This window comes from Buteo buteo, chromosome 24 (assembly GCF_964188355.1).
Source record: "Buteo buteo chromosome 24, bButBut1.hap1.1, whole genome shotgun sequence".
In the NCBI taxonomy this organism is placed as follows: Eukaryota; Metazoa; Chordata; class Aves; order Accipitriformes; family Accipitridae; genus Buteo; species Buteo buteo.
The window spans coordinates 10223951-10242914 of record NC_134194.1 but is presented as its reverse complement, the minus strand read 5'-3'; the positions used below and the strand labels follow the sequence as shown (position 1 = coordinate 10242914).

The 18964-nt window shown below is 49.9% G+C and overlaps 1 protein-coding gene across 1 annotated transcript in view; it reads left to right on the top strand.

Moving 5' to 3' along the window:
- LOC142044183 (serine protease inhibitor Kazal-type 5-like) overlaps positions 1-18964 on the top strand; it is a 114744-nt gene that overhangs the window by 22110 nt on the left and 73670 nt on the right. Inside the window, exon 2 of the mRNA XM_075056351.1 lies at positions 14295-14396. Coding sequence (XP_074912452.1) covers positions 14363-14396 — 34 coding nt within the window. The 5' untranslated portion in view covers positions 14295-14362. The remainder of the gene's footprint in view (positions 1-14294; positions 14397-18964) is intronic.

The window sequence follows — 18964 nt, the reverse complement described above, 5'->3', positions numbered from 1 at the left end:
CTGACGTGCTGGGGGTTCTGCGCCATGGCAGGGAGACGCTTCACGTGCTCCAGGTCAGTGGCAGGGATGCTCCGGGCTGGGCATCTTTCCTGCAAGGCTGCACTTGCCTCTGCTGAAAATTGTCCTCTGAATGTGCGATGGCAGGGACGAACCACACCAAATGACAAACAGGCAGTGACAGCCTTTCGTGTCTCTCAAATCTTTCATCTGTGGGTTTCAAAGCACTGTGTGAATACCAACTGCTGGGCCAGCTGTGAAAGGACCTGTTTCCACATTTAGCTCTCCTTCTCCAGCTGAGCAGGTCCTGGGCTGTCAGCAGAGCTCCAGAAATCATTGGCCCACTCCTGGCTTCACATGGTCCCGGGCAGAGCAGCACCGGCAGCGATGCACTGCGAGTGAGGTGCTTCAGTCCCCACCAGCCACTTCTGAGCCCCCTAAGCAAATAGCTAGGGACCGACTTATTACAGTCTGGATGTGACCCTGGGTTCCCCAAGCTGGAAGGAGGCGGATCCTGCTGCTCCCCCAGACAGGCTGAGCTCCCTGAACGCCCTGTGCTGGGAACGGAGAGCACGCCCCAGCCTCCATCTCTGCCAAATGGGGATACCGGCAGCACTGGCACACAGACCAAAATGCCTTTCATGTGTCTATCTCTACAGACCAAAGCACAGATCTATCTTTAATAAGCTTATGATCTGCTGGAGCTGGAGTTTTCCCACTGATCAGCAGCCCTGTGATGTGTCTGGGCAGCAAAGCCATGGACTGGCTGCTGGGAGCTTCTCAAGTGACTGGTGTGTGCAGCGTGGGGCTGCGGAGGGGTCCCTTCTGCAAAACAAGATTCAAATCTGCTCAGGAATGTCTGCGTCAGCTAAAGTCACTGGGGTATTGATTTATTCCAGGGCCTCCTGCTTGGCTCTGCTCTAGGAGGGACCTTTTGTCTGGAAGTCGCAGAATGCAAAGCTCCATGTAGGTATAAAGGGCTCTGGTTATCGGGGCAGGATCCCCTCTCCAGCCCCCTTGCCCTAATCCCTCCCAATAAAAGGTCCCTGCTGCCCGGGGGGCAGGAGAGCCCCACGGGGCAGGCTCTGAGCTCAGCGTGCTCCATCTTCCCAGCGCCTCTGGGGAGCTTCAAGGGTTCAGACTCTCATCGGCCTTCATCAGATCCTGGGGGCAGCCAGCAGAGAGTAATGGTTGCACTGTCCCCCCACTATGCTGCCTTCCCCAGCTGCTGGGACCAGCACCCTGATCCACCCCACCCAGCACCCACAGACCGGGCTGGTGGCTGGAGCTGGGGCTGGGCTGCTGTGCCTGTCCCCAGGGCTGGATCCCTCGGTCCCAGCTCTGCAGAAGGATGCTGCGTGCAGGGTGCTGGGGGTGCAGTGGTGGAGCGGCCTCAAGCTTGCAGGGATGTCTGGGTCATGGGGAATCCCACCACTTCTGCAAACCCCTCAGCACAGGAGATCTTCGAAATCAGACCTTGTGCAATGGCTGGGTGACTGTAGCTTCTGAGAGGTATGCTAGATCTGAGTTAATTGGAAAACATAGCACTGGAGGTGTGAGAAGTACAGCCTGCATGGACCATGCAGCAAGCTGCAGGGAAGCAGCCGGACCTAGAGCCAAAAGGACCTGTGCAGGGGCATTCCCGCTGGCATGGGCTGCTGTGCACTGTGCATCTGCAGAAGCAACCTGGGAAGCGGCAGATGTAATTCCTGCAGAGGCTGTGGCTGGAAATCATCAGTGGTGGCAAGCTCTGATAAGGAACGAGGTACTTGACACCCATCAGACCCGACTGCTGACCCACCACACCTGCCCAGGCAGCACGGCCATCTCAGCCAGGCTCACCGGGCTGCACGGAGCAGGCAGCAACCCAGAGACACTCATAAACTGGGACATTTACCAAGCGGGCTGTGCTGAGCCATGGGGTGAGTAATGAGTCAGGAAATGGCAAGAAGAGGTCTTCCAATGTCATCTGTGTGTGTGTGAGTAAAGCAGCGGTTATTAAAGGCTACAGCAATGCTGGGAGCTGGGAAAGTGCAAGAGAAGCCAGGGAAAGTCTGGGACTCCAGGAATAGGGATGCGAGATTTGGCAAACATGGGAGCTCCTGAAAAGCCTCAGATGGTGAAGTTATGCCTTGAGGTGGCAGCCAACCTGGGAGATCACATATGGCAGCTCAGCTCTAAGAAGGGTTTGGAGGTGCAGCTCTGTGCTGCTCTCCCCAGCTGGGTTGGGTTTGGAAAAGCCAAAGGAGGAGGGGGAAGAGGAGTAGAAACCACCTAGAAAACACAGCGTCTGGGTGCAGAGCAGCTCCCCAGGTAGTGCAGGCTGAGGGGAGCCAGGGGGGTGTCCCGCTGGGTTTCAGAGACATTTATGTGAACTCTGGCAGAAGATCCTGGGTTAGGGAAATGGGACTTACTGACTTGTTTCCTCTGGAAAATTCAAACCTAAAAAGCCATGGAAAGGTGCTGACCCTGCCACAGACTGCTGCTCTTCCTGGCTACGTGGGAGAGGCCAGTACCTTACTTGAATCATCTGAACACTTTGATTTCCAGTGGATTATATAGATGGTGAAAATAAAAGACAGAGACCTCCCTGATGTGTTAATATGCTTTTTTCTTCTTTTAAACAAATACTTTCCAGTGAAATCCTGTCCAGGACAAAATGGTAAATTATGACAGAAATCTCTGATATTCCCTGCTGGGGGCTGTGTAAGCCAGAGCATGTTTGTGGGAAATAAATACTGCAAGGAAAGGACATGTACAACAGTTGCCCTGAGTCTGACATGGGGGCCGGTGGCTGTGCGAGGAACTGCTCCTGCCTGCAGACCAGGCAGCTCCCCATGGTGGTGGGAGAACCTCGCTGGGCTGTGGCTGAGCTCTAGAGCAACATCCTGCTTGCTGATACATTTTTGGCATACTATAAATCCTGGATGTTCCAAGAATATCTCTGTCCAAAGGCACCTTTCCTGTACCGGGACACATGTACTGGAGAAGAAAAGGATGCTCGGGCCTTTCCCACCCCCTTGGTTGCTGCAACGCTGATCCCAAGGAGGCTTAGCAGGATTCCATCTGCTGTGATATAGTGTCAGACTATAGGCACAGTCTGTGATATATTTCTTAAGCTTCTCTTAGTGCAAAGAGAGGATGTTAGAGGTTTATTTCCAGGTTGCTGGTCTATTTGTGTTACACAAAGCTCTCCAAGCTCTAATGAGAACTGGAGGGTGCTGGCTGTCTTCACACTAGCATGGAGCAGTCTTCAGGCAGTTGAAGGCTCACATGTTTTCCAGTGTGTCCAAGGGCCGAGGAGGATCCTTGGTTCACCTCAACACAGCTGTTTGTAAATTAAACTGTGCTAGGGAGAGAGCAGTTCGAATGCCACCAGTACAGGGGTTTTCAATCTCTCTGATGTACTGTAAAGAGAAAAACGAAAGGCTGAGGTGCGTGGGATGAGGTGACAGTCATTCCCCCCCGAGACCACAAGGCTGGGAGGGGAGTGGGAGCCTTGGCACAGCGTGCACCCACCCACCGGCGTGCATGAGGTGTCCCCAGGAAGGGAGCAACCAGCTTCGGCTCTGATGAGTGGGTCTTTTATGGGTTTTAGCACAAATCTTGCCAAATGCACTTGTGCATGTCCTTGTTTTCCAGATAAATATTTAATCCTCCTCCAAACACTGCTGAGATCGTGGCCTGGGTAATATCTTGTGGCAGCAGGTTAATTTGGGGCTGTGCAAAGCTGTTGCCCTCTCTGTGGGTGGAGGAGGCTGAGCCGCGGCTCAGGGCTGCTCATGGTCCAGGAGCAGGGTGGGAGGATGGGATGCTCCGGGCTGCAGCCCTGCTCAGACCCCTCCTAGCATTTTTGGGCCCTCTGTCAGGAAGGTCTGCCAATTTCTGCAGGTATAAGCTGTCTAGTTTCAGCTCGGGGCCAGTGAAGCCTGGTCTGTGTATGTAAGTGCCTGCTCCGAGGCTGTTTGGGTGGTTTAGGACCTCTCAGGGCTGGAAGCCGGCACCTGCGCCGTCGCTTCGCGGAGAACGATTGCCTGCTTGAGTCCCAGCTCCTTCCGAAACATTTCCCTGCAAAGCTGCCAGGAGGTTGTGCTGCTGGGCGCAGGGCAGGAACGAAAGGATTAGCAAAACGGTCCCCTGCAGCCAGACCGCCATGGGGCTGGCAAGGAGCACAGAGCTCAGTGCACGGACCTGGACTCAGGCATCGCCCGGGCAGGCTGCCGGCTGCTGCTGCCAGCTCACACCCTGCCTGGACCCCTTCTGTGCCCCTGCCTGACCTGCCGGCACAGGCACAGAAGGACCGAGGGTTGCGGAGGGACCGTGAAGCCAATGCAGTGCCGAGCAGCTCCCAGCACGAGGTGTGGATGTGCGGCACCAGCAGGTCTCTGCCCGCAGACCCCGACAGCGAGGGCTACCTGGGGAGGGAGCAGCATCGCTTCGCCGATGTGGTGTGTGCGAGCTCAGCCAGGTCAGGACAGAGGCTGTGCCACCCTCCCTTGCAATGTGCTGTTCCTCTGTGCCAAACTGCCGTGACCTCCATCTCATGTCCCGCTGCAGGTAGCTTTGTAAAAACGGGCGCTGCGGCTGTGGGATGCTGCGGCTGTGGGATGCTGCTCCCCGGCTTGCAAGGGCACTGCAGCTGCACGTGGGAGGGGGGGTAAAGAAGTGGAGGATCTTTCTGCCCTGACCCACAATGTGAATGGCCTCTGCTGAAAGTGGGAATTCTCACAGTCCCAGGCTTGATACCGGCCTCCCTGCATTGTGTCCTCTGTGCAGGAGGACCTGGAGCATCTACCAGGGAGAGCAAAGCCAACTACGACCTTCTTCTTCCTGGAGGCTTGTCCGGCTGAAAAGCTCCAAGGGTGAGGAGCACACGTGATAGCAGCCTGGAGGACACGTCTTCTGAGAAAAGACTGACAGGATTTTGAAGGAGCAGATCTCGTAACCTGCATATATTTCCAGTTTCACCACAGGGAAGGGGAGTTCCCTACCCCTGAGAGGAGAAGTAGCAGTCAAGGGCTTAGACTGCAAAAACTAAGATTAATTTAGACTTACTCATGATAAGGATAGTCACACACTGGAAGGAATTTCTTAAGGAGATTTAGGTTGGACAAAGTCCCAAAGTCAGCACAGAGTTGGAGCACCTGGCAAGAGGCATCGCTAGCAGCAGCCGTCACCGCACCCATGCATTGCTTTCCCATCTTCCTTATATACAACAACTATTTACCATGAGCTTCTGGGAACCATCAACATGAGAACGGCAGTAGTGGCTCAGAGCAAAAGACCTGCTGTCTAATAATAATCACCTATGAAAAAAAAATAAAAGCAGGCGGTGAAACGTGCTTAGAGCCTTCCCCCTGCAAACCACAAGCTGAGACTTGTGACAGGCGCTCCGTGACAGCCATGCTGATGGAGAAGAGCAGACACTGCTGTGCCCAGGACGGGCTTGCCCCAGGTGGACTGGTCAGACCCGTTCTCCCTGGTATGGGAAGTGGGAGAGCTGGTGTGGTAAGGCCACAAATTCCCAAATACACATTTTTTTTTTTCCCCTTAGGAAGCCTGGAATGAGGCCAAAAATGTAGGGCTGGAATCTCTCCCCAGACAATTAATTATTACAGAGATACAATTTGTTAAGCAAGAGAGGCTTTTAATTTGTAAGAGCTCATCTATTCTTATTGTATCTTTTAAACTGAAGGAAGCAGAGTTGATCAAAATAGACTTGAAATACAAGATTTTAATTTAGGGGCTATGTTCAATGCGCCAACAAAAATAGGAAACAGCTCTCTCAGAAGAGCATGCTCCCCTCAAACCAAGCATGACTCTGCAGTAAGTGCTCCAGAACAGCTCAAATCATTATAAAACCACTCAGAAATCTTATTGTGAGATTGAGCCGGACTTGCTCAGGAAAGGCAGGACGGTGCCCGTTGCTGATTGCTGCCCAGGCACTGATTCTCTGCCTGCAGGGATCTCACCAGTGCAGCATGGGATGTCCGAGGGGAGGCAAGGGATGGGATTTGGGGGAGCCCAAAGTAACCAGCATTTGCAGCCTTGCCAGGAGACGATGGGATCAGAGCTGTGATCTGCCACACCTTTGGGAAGAACCATCAAGTTTAGGTTATACAAGGGATAGGACAGGGCATGGGGCAATTGCAAGGGGTCCTGGCTAGGCAGCCGAGCCAAGTCCTGCAGCCAGGTGAAGCATCTTCACTCCACTTGTCCAGCCATGGATACCCCACAGCAGGACCCCAAATTGCGAGGCAGGTAGTGAAGAAAGTGGTAGAGAGCCATGATGGGCCTGGGAAAGGCTTTCAGGCTGTCATCCCACACCCAGTGGCTTCCCTGCGCAGTGCTGGGACAGGACAGGCACAGCCCCCTTCATCAGGGTGAGCACCCATGCTGCCACCGGTGGGTGAGCCTGGGCTGCGGCAGCACAGGGACCTGCCCAGGGAACATTTGCGGTTTAGCATCTTTTCATCAGAAAACACAGATTCTTCAAAGCTGCCAGTCCGTGCAGATAAGGATACGTTTTGACCAGTCTCCTTATTGCACTTGTTCTTTTGAAGTATCTATATTTAGAAATCTTTGTGAAGTCTCGCATTGACACTTTTCAAAGGAGAATGGTTCATTTTTTGCTTTGAAACAACTTATTTAGAAATTTGTGCTCATCTGCAGCATAACATGTAGGTGGGGCTGTAGAAGAGGCTGGAAATGGAAGTGAAATGACCCTTTCTGTCATTGCTCTGGACTTCTCGTGCGCAAAATATGTTGAGATCCCAACTTTTTGTCCCAATTCAAGCTGGGAATTACTCTCTTTTAAGTCTGTGCGTGGATGCCATTTCTTATCTAGTTGAAAAGCTGCATGAAACAGCCACTAACTGGAAATTAAATCCTGTTTTCCGTAAAAGACAAGGGACTCTCCCCAAACAAGGCATTGCTCCCTTGAGACTGCATGTCCGTTGAGAAGGAGTTTGCTGTAAAGAATGTATCAGCTGGCTGGAGGAGAGGAGCTAGCCTGTGGGCAATTCAGTTGGAAGCAGAATCCACTCTGTTTGCTTCAGTTTAAAAAATAATAATCTGTAATGAAGTGAAGGCAAAAGGGAAAATGGGTAGAAATTGAATTAGAGCTGTGGTTGTTCCAGTACTCCCCTGCAGCCTTTTGCAAGCTAAGCCCCCCCCAACCCAGCCTGCTTCCCAGCCACCTCCGAAGCCTGGAGAGACACCAGTAGGTGCAATGGGGCAATTCGTGTTTGGGGGTGCTGGCTTCTTGGAAGGAGGGTGAGAAATTTAAAGGTAAATTACTCCGAATAAACAAACCAATGCTGTTGCTGGGCTATGCAGCAAGAGCCTGTTAGTGATGGAAGCTGCGTGTGCTGGCTCTGCATGGCAGCATTAGATTAGCATAGCTGATTAGGCACGTTGCAGTCTCGACTTTCTGCTTAGCAGAGCTGGGGATTTTCCTAGAAGTGTCTAGAAATCAGATGGCAAGTCAAGTGCTTCAGCTATGGGAAGGAGAATTAGCACTCACACGTATGCTGCAGGCAGGCAGGAGCTGAGAGGAATGACATGTTCCTCCAGTATTTTTTGGCTGGGACCAAAACTGGTTCCAAGTTGTGAAGCGGGGATACTCCCACAGCGATGCTCAAAGACTCTTGCTTCTGGATCTCCATTTACCTGGGACATGTCAGGCCTGTGAACAATGTGAGCCCAGTCCTGGTTTTGGGCTGAGATTATCCATAAAAACCTGTTCCAAACCTGCCCTAGCCCCCTGCCATAGCCTTGCCAGCCCAGGAGCAGGGTGCTGGCGCTGATCTGCCTTGCAGCCTGTGGGCTAGTCCCTGCCCCCCCAGGCTATCGGAGACTTAGTGCCTGGTGCTCCAGCAAACACTTTGCTGCAGTTGAGATAGATTAAATCTCCATTCCTCCCATTTATAGAGGCAGTATCTTATCTGTGAGTGGTATCAGGCTGTCTGGCACTCTTGGGGGAATGGAAAACAGACTGATAAGCTCTGAGCTCCAACTGCCCCTTCCCTTGGACTTTGCTTTATGCCTGCCATGTGACACGGGACACCTGAATGGTCTATAGTTGGTGGATTGGCATTTTTCCCTCTCTTAAATCAAGGTGCTGTGTTTTCTGTTCTCCTTTCCCTATGCTTGGTGAGCATTTTGATGGGCAGGTTTCAGTGTCAAGTGTTCAGCGCTGGGGGATAGGAACCAGCCGTGCCCGTGACATGAGCTTGCTGCCCTCTGACTCTTGATCCGGAGGGATATGACATTTCCATGTCCATCTCCTCGTTCCTGTTATCCTCGTGCCCTCTGCACACTGACAGGATGGTAGAAAGAGGTTGCATTAGTTTTGGGGTCACACTGGGACTAACTTTAATATATACCCCATTGTCTCTGTACAGGAGCTCCATTTCTTCTTTCCTTCTTTTCCTCTGATGTATATGGCTAAAACTTCTCTTGTTATTTTTCTTGCCATCCTCTGCAAAAGCCAATTCAGCCTGACCTTTGCCAGTTCTAACTTTATGTCTTGGGCGTTTCAAGACATAGAGCTAGGCTGCCTTTTTCCTTTGCAGTACAATCCTTTTACCCCATTCCTTATCAGCTCTCTCTGTCCTTTTATGTAGTTATTTTCTTGACTAGCACAAAAGCCCTTTCTGGGCTTAAAATACATGTTCCAGAGATCAAAGGTGCAAAACCACTAAAGGAGAATCCAAGCCATCTCTGTGTACAAGTCCCCAGACTCGCAGCCCAGATTGTTTTATACTTAGGGGCACATACATGGCAGAGTCCATCAGGAGAGCAGCCAGCAGCATGGTGCTGGGCTGGGGCCGGGGGACCCAGCATCGGTGTGGGGGTGGAAGAAGGACCACAAGGAAGGAAATTCCTCGGTCCCAAGGATCAAGATGAGAAACGGTCCCAGTGGTTTATTTTTATCTAGCTCTCTTCTGGAGCACCACCACGTACTGAGTGATGTTCAGAGCTTGGTGGATGTTCTACTCCAGTCTCTCCACAAGATTTCCCCTGCTTTTACATTCGAAGGGGGAAACGGAAAGAAATATCACCTGCCGTTCCTCACGCTGCTTTGTTTCCAAGCTGGGAAATTTAATTTGAAAATCAACTGTGGCCAGTTTGCAGGGCAGAAAGAGAACATGAGAGTTATACAGGGTTCTTGTGGGTCCCGGAAGATTCATTAGGGAAGGAATGGTAACGCAAGGCTGAAGACAGCTGTACATTACTGTTTTATCTGGCCACATGCCGGAAAAAAAAAAGAAAAAGAAGGAAAAAAGAAAGGCCAAAGCTTTTGTCCAAACACCACCACAGTTTTGGGAAGGCCAGCCCTGAGATTTGAAGCTGTGTCCTACTCGGTTCATTAGTGTCTTTCCTGGTCCTCGTGTCCTGGGAAGGACCAGGGCTGCAGAGCTCCTCCAGCTGCACTGTCCTGCTGCCCTACAGCCAGGGCTGTCCCACCAGCTGTGCCCATGGTGGCTCCGCTTTGGCTGTCATGGAAGCTGTGACAGGGCAGCTGCTCGTGCCCTGCTGTGCAGTGCTTGGCTCAGCTACCTGCTAGCTCCTGGCTGGCTGTTCATGATGGGTAAGACACTTGTCTTTTCTGTAGTGGAGGCTAAACCCATCCTTACTACAATGGAGGGATCTGCATGGGATAAACCGGATCCCAGCCAGAAGGCTGCAAGAAAAGCAGACAGCTGCTTCTTCTGTCCCATGTCCTGTGGCTCTTCTACAGCTTTGGGCATGGCCAGGGACAATTTCATTTTGGCCTATGTCACCTGGAGCAAACTTCTATTTCTGGTCTTTCTGCCTTGTGTCTCTGTATTGTCTCTCACCTCACCAGGCAGCCCTTGTCCTTCAAAGCCCAGTGTAAAAATACCCCCATGCTGTTGCATGGGACCACTGCTGCCAAGCTGCACCCCGAGAAACCTGTGACTGGTGCCACTCTGATGCGATGGAGCAGCCGGTCCTCAGCATTGCCTCCTTGGCTCTCCTATTCCTCCACCTCTGCCAAGAGAAGTGACATCCCTTGGCATCTTTGACTTTGCTGCCTGTATATATACTCCTGTTCCCAGCCCTCCTCGTGGGAACCAGTGGTTTCGACTCTTGCCCCATTGCCAAGGCCAGTCTGACTTGGCGCAGGGATCCTGGATCAGAAATCGCTGGAGTGCTGCAGGGGAGGAGATGTGCTCCATCTGCCTGGGATCAGGAGAAACATCCACAGAGGCCAAAGGCTGCTCCAGCAGACAGGAGTGTTTCACTTTGCTGCCAACACAACTGTTTTTCCAAGGCAAACTGTCACCAGATCCATGGAGTCAAGACCTGCTATTTCTTCACTTCTAAACAAAACAAACCCTAGTTTGCTTTCTGCCAGGGAGAAAAGCCCTTGTCTTAGAGAATAAAATCAGGCATAAGTAGAGTGAGCTCTTGTTTCCTCTCTCATTCAGTAATGATATATTTGGGTAGAGGGGAATTACCTTGCAGGGGTTGGGAAATGGGTGCATGGCCTGGGCGTGCTCTAGTCTGCACGATGAAGCCTCATCCATACTTGCAATATGTTTTAAGCATCTTTCCAACCTGATCATCCTTTGGAAGCAGTTGGGCTCCTTCTCCCTGGTGCCTTAGGCACTGCGAGCAGCATGACGAGCTTGCTGCCACGCTGCCTTTGCAGCTCAGCAGAATGATCATGCGTAAAATCCCCAGGTAATTTACCCTGAGTGGGATCCTGTGATTTGCTGACATTTCTCATAAACTGAAATGAACATAAAAGACATGAATGCAGAGTCGCTAATTTGGAAACTCATTTTGAATAACTCCTCACCGATGTGGTAATGGTTAGCAGGGAGCCCTGGTGATAAATAATAGTTGCTGAAATCCTGAATTGGCTATAAATTGCCATGAAGGAGCGGAATCCCCTGCGTGAGGCTCAGCTCAGCAAGTTACTCTACACTACACTCATCAGCATCCGCAGGTGAACACAGAGGTAGTTTTAGCTGTATGAGGTCGTAGTAGCAGATGTCCTGACATATGTAAACTAGAGGATCATATGCATCCTCAACTGTCAGCTCTGCTTTACATCGCTTACCGCTTCTGGGAACTGCAGGGCTTTACACCAGCGGATTATCCGCCTTCCTTCTCTGCCAAGCACTCCTCCTTTTTAGCTGCTTGGTGTAATTGTGTATAAACTGGGAAGATCCCAAAGGGATCATTACTTTTCTGCACAAACTGCTTTCCTTATTCACATTTCACATCATCACCTGCAGGCATCCCTGAGACCAAGCAGTGTTTCATTGCAGGGCAGGGTGGTTTGCACAGGGCTGCAGCAGCAGTGGGCAGAGAGCTGCTGTGCCCAGGGCTGGATGGGATGATGTGGTCTGAGACCTCTGCGATGGTACCCGAGGTGGTGGTGCTGCAGTATTTCCTTGTGGATGACTTGCTTTCCTTCCTGGGGGCTCACCCTCCCCAGCATCTCTATGATGCTTGGTCCTGGAGAGGGGAACGTGGCATCTCCCCTCCAAGATGCTTGGGATGGATCAGCAGAAGGGCCATGGGTTGGGAGCGTGGTAGCAGCTTCTCCCTCCCACAAGTTTGAGGCTGACTTGGCAGGGCTGCTTGGTGAGTATGAGCCACCAAGCTGGATCCGCCTCCCAGCACTGTGGCCTGATGTGTAACAGCACCTGGGGGGCTGAAGGATGTGCAAGGAAATGCTGATGGTGAGATCAAAGCTTGGACACAGGCTTTCTCTGCTGAACATGACTGTTTTTTGGAACCCATGAGTCTGAGCTGTAACAAGGATGAAATTAAAGTTCTTTTCACATTTTATCTTCCAAAAGAGCTGCTGCTGCTGCTGCTTGTAGGTGGCTGTGATTGCAGCAACACCTTCATGGTGCACAGCATTTGCTCATCAAGAGAGGAAATTGTGCTGCTGACATTGCAAGTTTTGTTGATTTGGGTGGCTAAGGCACGACTCAACAAACAGCCTGCAGAGTCGGTGGTCACATCAGCCAGGTCCCATAGGTACCTTCCACCAACGCCATCCTGCAAAGCAATTGCAGAAGTAGACTGCAATTCGTGGTAACCACAAACTTTGAAAGACACATCTTTGTCTTTCAAAACCTTGTGACTATAGCAGTCAGTTGTTACACACACTGGGAATGAGTCAGAGCTCAGAGGACTGCTCAGCTTTTCAGGTACTGATCTGGCACTCAGTCCTAAGAGTTAAGGCTTTCTGTTGGGTTTGCTCCATCTGTGGCACCTCAGGCAGATCCGTCCATTGAGATGGCAGAGACCTACTTCTGCTTATCTGAAAAGGAAATTGTTGTACAGATTGTGAGCTGTGGTAGCTAGACCACAAAAGCAAGGCAGCTTGTCTGGCACAGAGATATGGAAGATCTTACCTGACTATGTATGTGCTTGAGAAAGATGTATAGGAGCTCAGTGTTTCCTTTGGTTAAGGAGGTTCTGAATTTGCCAAGTACTTTCATTTATTGTGGCATCCTCATTATGTGGTTTTTGGCCCCACTGTACTAACCATTACTAGCTGTGGCAAACCCATAGCTAAGATCCCTCCATGTAAATTTTCTCCACATTGAGTTATTTCTAAGAGTTTGCTAAATCACACAGGTTCCTTCCTCCTGCTCCTTCCCAGCAGAGGCTGTGATTTATAACATACATTTGTATTTTTTAAAATGTCCCTTCTATATGATAAACACTCTTGAAATATGTTACTGTAAGTGACTCCAGGGAGATCAGCCCTGCTTGAGGCATGCAGCTTTTGGCTGCATGTCCTTTGAAAGGCATGACATATTTAAGAGGCAACTCATGTTAGACAAAATGTTCACAGGCTGAAGATATTCAACAGCAGCCAGTGATGAATGTTTTGTGGATCAGAAGTTATAAATCTTATTTTAATCCTGCCTGATTCATGGCTAGCTTGTCCTGAGCTGGGTTCAGGGCTTGCTGCCATGTCTTCTGAGCGCATCTCACCTCGATCACCAGGCAGGTGGTTAGCAATCACCAGCTCTCAGAAGAGCAAAGGTAGCATGATGTCAACTCAAAATGACTCAATAGCCATAACCCAGAGCAGGAGGCCTCCAGCTCAGAGAGATATCATAATGGACCTCCTCTGACTGGAAGATCTTCTTATTCCTCCCCCAGGCACAGTGGGTCCCCTCACCTGGTTTCTGTGAGCTTAAAACAAGCTCAGAGCTGGCTAGGAGAGCTGCAGCTGTGATTAAAACCAGCTTGACCTTTTTAAACACTTCTCTTCCTCGAGCTGGGGTTGCAACACAGCTTTCCAAGCCAGAAGGCTGATGTTAGGATTGCTTCATTCAGCAATGTTTGGTAAAGGCTAATAAACACCACTAAGAGCTTGCTAATAGCTCCAATTAGACTGCAGCTGATGCTTCATAAGTGGTTCTCTTTCCTTCTCCACCCCTTCCTTGCAGCTATTTCCTGGTGGAGTTTAGCAAGGTGAGGTGGATTAATGCTACTTTGGGAGACAGTCAAGAGTCCCAGCTGCAAAATAAGATTTTCATCTTGGCTTTTTTGCAGTGGGTCTAGTAGGGATTTCTCAGGGCAGCTGTCTGCTTACGTATGGACTGAGTTGAGGTGCGGACGATGTATTTGTCCTGTTGGTGTGTTGCGGGGAATAAGCCTAATTTGGGAGTTTGTTAGACCAGAGGTAGAATGAAAATGCAGCTTTGAAGAGATACTCACCCTTGCTGCTGGAACCTTTCCTGGTTGTGAAAGCATCAGCAAGTTGTTTCTTCAAATACCTGGGCAAAAGAAACTGTGATAAAAGGGTTTGAAGGAGTTCATGTTAAAAGAAGGAAGCTTTGCTGTAGTTTGCTTTGTGGTTTTCTGTTTGTTTGGGTTTTTTTTCTTTTTTTTTTTTAACCTTGAGTACTTCCTGCAGCAGAAGAGACCTGCATATCAAGACTTTAGCTGTCTTGTGGCACGTGAGAGACCTGCATATCAAGACTTTAGCCGTCTTGTGGCACGTGAGATTTTTAAGCTGCTTTTTTTTATTGGCCAAGGATCCTGACTGTGAAGGCAAGGGGGAGAGGGCTGGTGCTGTGCAGAGCAGGTGCTCAGGGGCTCAGGGGCCCATCATTGTTCAACATCTATTCCTCAGCTATCTGTACTGTGGGGTCTGGGCACAGGAACCCAGGGGTCCCCCCCAGTCCGGGTCTGAGGGTTATGTCACCAGAAACACACCATGACACTCCAGCTCTTGCCTTGGAGCATCCTGTGCTACATTTCTCATCCCAATCCTCTGTTTACAGACACTGGATTTCTTCTGTGTGTGAGCTGGCCTGAGCGGCAGAATTACACGGGCTCCTACAGCAGCGTCATGGAAAACACCATTCACTGCATCGTAGAGCAAGGTGGGTTGTAAAGCCTTTGCAGAGACTGAGGCAGCAAAGCCATGGGGCTCTGCTGTTTCTTGGTTTAAGGATCCTAATTCTGGCTCTTCTCCTACACCTTTGATTACAGTTCCTGTAATGCATCTGAACAACCTGCTGTGCAGCCTTCCTCCACAGGGATTCATGGGCATATTTTGAAAGCATCTTTACTCTAAGCCCCCACAAAAAAAAAAAAAATCAAACCAAACACACTTTGGAATAAAGCACCCGAGCAGATGACTTGGAAATGGCTCTTGCATAGCCCTGGCGTTGTGTGCAGGCATATGTCCCCTGATTCTGTGGACTTAAAAGCAAGTAAGCACAGTGATTGTGTTAGCAGATCTTGTTTCCTTCTTACAGAGATAAAAACAAGGAGCAGGCTGGATTCTTGTGGGAAAGAGAGTTTTTTGAGAGATGCCCTTATTGAAACCTCTTATGGAAATAAAACAAACATCTACAGCTGGGAAAAGTAATAAAAACTGTCCCTCCCACAGCCCTGGACAGTCGCTGTAAAGCAGGGATTTATCTGTGTGTGTCTTGAGCTGAGGGGTGTAGTTTCCCTACAGATAATGCCTGGGGGAGGGAACCAGTACATTGCACCTAAAAAAATGAGCTCTAGAGCATGGGCCACAGTGTTTACTGCAGTGTTTTTAGACATGTGCTAAGGGTGGGTGAAGTAGAGGAGAGTAAGATGAGCACGTAGGGGCCTTGGTGGTAATAAGCTGCAGCAAGATGTAGGTGTGAGGCTGGTGAGCTGCTCTTTGCTGGTTGAGCTGCGATTGTGACCTTGCCGGATATTAGAGGTGAGGAAGGTGGGCTTGGTAACCTGTTTTTGTTCTCTTAAGTGACCTTACTGGTCCATGCTGGAGGCCGAACGGCCCTGGGGCTGAGCTAGCCCAGCTATTTGTGTGTATGGAGCAGGGTGGGTGGCAGGCAGTGATGGTTTGGTGCAGGACTGGTGCTCCAGTCCCTATAAAGCCGTGCGAGAACATGGTGTTATTTCAGTTTCAACACATCCCTGGGGTGTGAGTGATTTCAAATGGTGTGTGTATTTCTGAAGGTCCAAGGAAGGTTTGCAAAGAGGAGAAGGATGGCTGTCCATCCAGGAGGACAGTGCTTCTGGGCAGGGATTCAGTCACATCTAGGACTGACTAACATGGGGTAAAATTTTCTGTGCAACAACAGGGTTAGGACCATTGGTGTTACTTCACTTTCTAGCAGAAAACTGAATTCCTCTGTTGGGACTCAAGGGAAAAATATTCTCTGAAATATGAACAAACTTCTGGCACATTGTGTGCTGGTAACGGCACTGCTGAATGCAATGGACATGAATGCTCTTTATTCCCAATATAATTTCCCAACTGCTCTTGCATGATGGCGGTTTTTGGCAATGCCAAAGCCACGTGGAGCTCATCAAATGCTGTGCGTCAGTCCCCAGAAGAGATGGGGTCTATTTGGAAACTTGACAAGGGCTTCCTGGAAGCTGTGCTGCCACCATCCCGTGTCGAGGGACCGCGGTTCCTGGCTGCTCAAGAAGGTGCAGAGCTTACTGCTAATCCTCTACATCCCAAACCCTGCCTGTGCTGGGGAGATGAATGCGCAGGTTCTGGCTGTGATGTTTAGGCAGCTTCTTTCAGGCAGCCTCAGCCTGCATTTGGCAGGCAGGAGGACTTTGTGACATTTGGTCCTTGTCCCCAGGAGCGTGGAGTTGTCTAAAATGCCCTGACCTCCTGCCATATCTGCCATGAAACCGAGAAGGTGGCTTGGGCTGTGCTAGTCTGGAAAAATGAATGCTTTCTTCTGTATTTTGCACCAAACAAACTGTTGGGAGCACGATTGATAGAACTGCTGTACTGACTTCAGGTGGAAAAAAAAAACCAACCCACAAAGCAAAACTAGCAAGTCGAGACACAAAAGGGATGAAGCTTTTTAAAGGGAAAATAGAGTCCTGGGTGTGCTCTAAGCCACATGCTGGCTCCTGAGGTCTGGATTTGTGCCGTCAGAAAAGGAAAAGCTATCAAGACCTTACTTTGTTGTTTTGGGGGTTTTTGAGCCAGGTTCACACGTTCCTGGGAAACCAGTGTGTTGTATGCTGTAGGCCAGATGCTGGTGGCACAAGCTGGGAGGTGAATATCTGGCTCTTGAATGTAACTAATATTAAAAATTACATTTTGTGGCCTCCGTGGAGCTCTGGAAAAAAGCAGAACAGTTTAGTGCAGCTCCCAAATGAGTGCCACGGGACACATCTTGGCAGTGCAGGCAGACAATCCCAGTGACAAGGCCCTCCTGGCTGCCCAGCCCTGCGGGCGAGGGTGAGCTCTTGGGGGAAGATGCTTCTCTGCCTCTTGATAACATGCTCTGCTCCGCTCCAGCTGCCGCTTTGAGACCCTATGAGGTTCTGTATGGGCATATTTGGGCCCTTCTGTCTTGTTTTTCTAGGACTCTCAGATCTGCTGTCTTAAGGAAGCTGTTAGTGGCTTTAGAAATGGTCCTTCACCTGATTCCTCTCACAGCATTGAGATAGAAAAGAGCCTGCTTGCTCCAGCCTTCCCATTCAGCCATCCTGGGAAAGTTCGAGAGATTTGGCAGGGCATCCCACGGTGGAGAATTTTGGTGTTTAATTGCACCATCTGTTTTTCCTCTCAGCTAATGTTTGCTTGAAGGCTCTCGAAACGCAAACACGGCCAAACCGCACAAATCTGGAGCAATGCGCTCAAGTAGGGGCTGTGAGAACTGGCTTTAGGATTATCCGATCATTCCACCTTCTTCAGTGCAAGTTCATGAGGCATGAAATGCTATGCACACACAGTCAGAGTACTTGAAGAACTGCCTTATGTGTGCAGAACAAATGTTTTGAGGAGTGTCCTGAAACATTTAGAAATAGAGCAATCATGAAGACTGTGTTGTGGCAGAGCAGTGGAGGAGCTGGAGCACCTTCTGGTAGGAGGTCTGGGATGTCAGAGTGTGTCTGATGTGAACTGGCAGGAAATGTCACATTTTAGAAGTTCCTAGGAATCCCTTGAAAAGGAAATCCTGGATGCCTTTGGCCAATTCAAAGGAACTACTTCCTTTAAAGAAATCTGGGATGTTTTGCTCTTTTTTTTTAAGTTTAAAAATTTTTAATCTAAACCTAAGCTAAGTCTTTTAATTTATAGGATTGGTGAAATATATGGCAGAATAATTTTGAAATGGAAAACTGATGGGGAAAATTCATTTTTCACAAACAAATTTCTGGACAAGAAAATCAGAAATTTCAGGAAGTCATCAAACCCAAAGTATTTCTACAGAAAAATGCAGTTTCACGAAACAGCCTTTCCTGTGACAAGCTGTGCAGCTGAGGAGTTCTTGGGAAGGGGTGTGTCATGATTTAACCCCAGCTGGCAGGCAAGCACCATGCAGTTACCTCCCTCACTGTGGGTGGGGGAGAGAATCCGAAGGGTAAAAGTGAGAAAACTCGTGGGTTGAGATAAAGGCAGTTTAATAGGTAAAGCAAAAGCCACGCACGTAAGCAAAGCAAAACAAGGCATTCATTCACCACTTCCCATCGACAGGCAGGTGTTCAGCCACCTCCAGGAAAGCCGGGCTCCATCACATGTAACAGTGACTTGGGAAGACAAATGCCATCACTACAAACATCCCTCTTCTTCCCCCAGCTTTATATACTGAGCATGACATCATATGGTCTGGAATATCCCTTGGGTCAGTTGGGGTCAGCTGTCCCGGCTGTGTCTTCTTGTCTTCTCCCAATTCCTTGTGCCCCCCCAGCCTGCTCGCTGGTGGGGTGGGGTGAGGAGCAGAAAAGCCCTTGGCTCTGGGTAAGCACTGCTGAGCAGGAACGAAAACATCTTGGCATTATCAACACTGTTTTCAGCACAAATCCAAAACATAGCCCCATACTAGCTACTATGGAGAAAATGAACTCTATCCCAGCCAAAACCAGCACAGAGTGTGTGAAGCAGGCAGGTGGATACTTGGAAGGACATGCTTTCATCAACATGTCAACTGAACTGATGTAAATCACGGCCCCACATTTTGCATCACAAAACCTCTCCCTGCCCTTTTTGGACATTCAGGGTAGCTTTGTATGTGCATCCAGGAGACTGGAAACAGCTGGAGACCGGCAGCAACCAGGCAACATGGGTTGGATGAATTTTCAACCATTGTTTAAATGTCACTTTGTCAAAATCCTTTTGGACGCTTTGCTTCATAGCTCGGATCCTGTCCTCACGCAGGAAGGCTGGGCGCCTCCGGAGCTGCTCTCAGCAGGGTCTGGTATTAGAGGTGATGTCTGTTTTGCCTGGCACCAGCCAAGCCTGTCTGATTATTCGGAGAAGAATTGGATGGCAGTGCCGAGCGATAGCTATTAAAGTGGGCACCTGTGGATCCTGCTCAGTATGCCTGTGTGCTACAAGCCTACGCAGGTTTCCACGGTGTCTAGTACCAGCAGGCAATGTTGGTGTCATACCTTGGACTCGGACAACATAATTATCATCACACCCCACCCTCCTACCTCAGTGCGATTTGCTGCCAGTGTTGTATTAGCAAAAAGG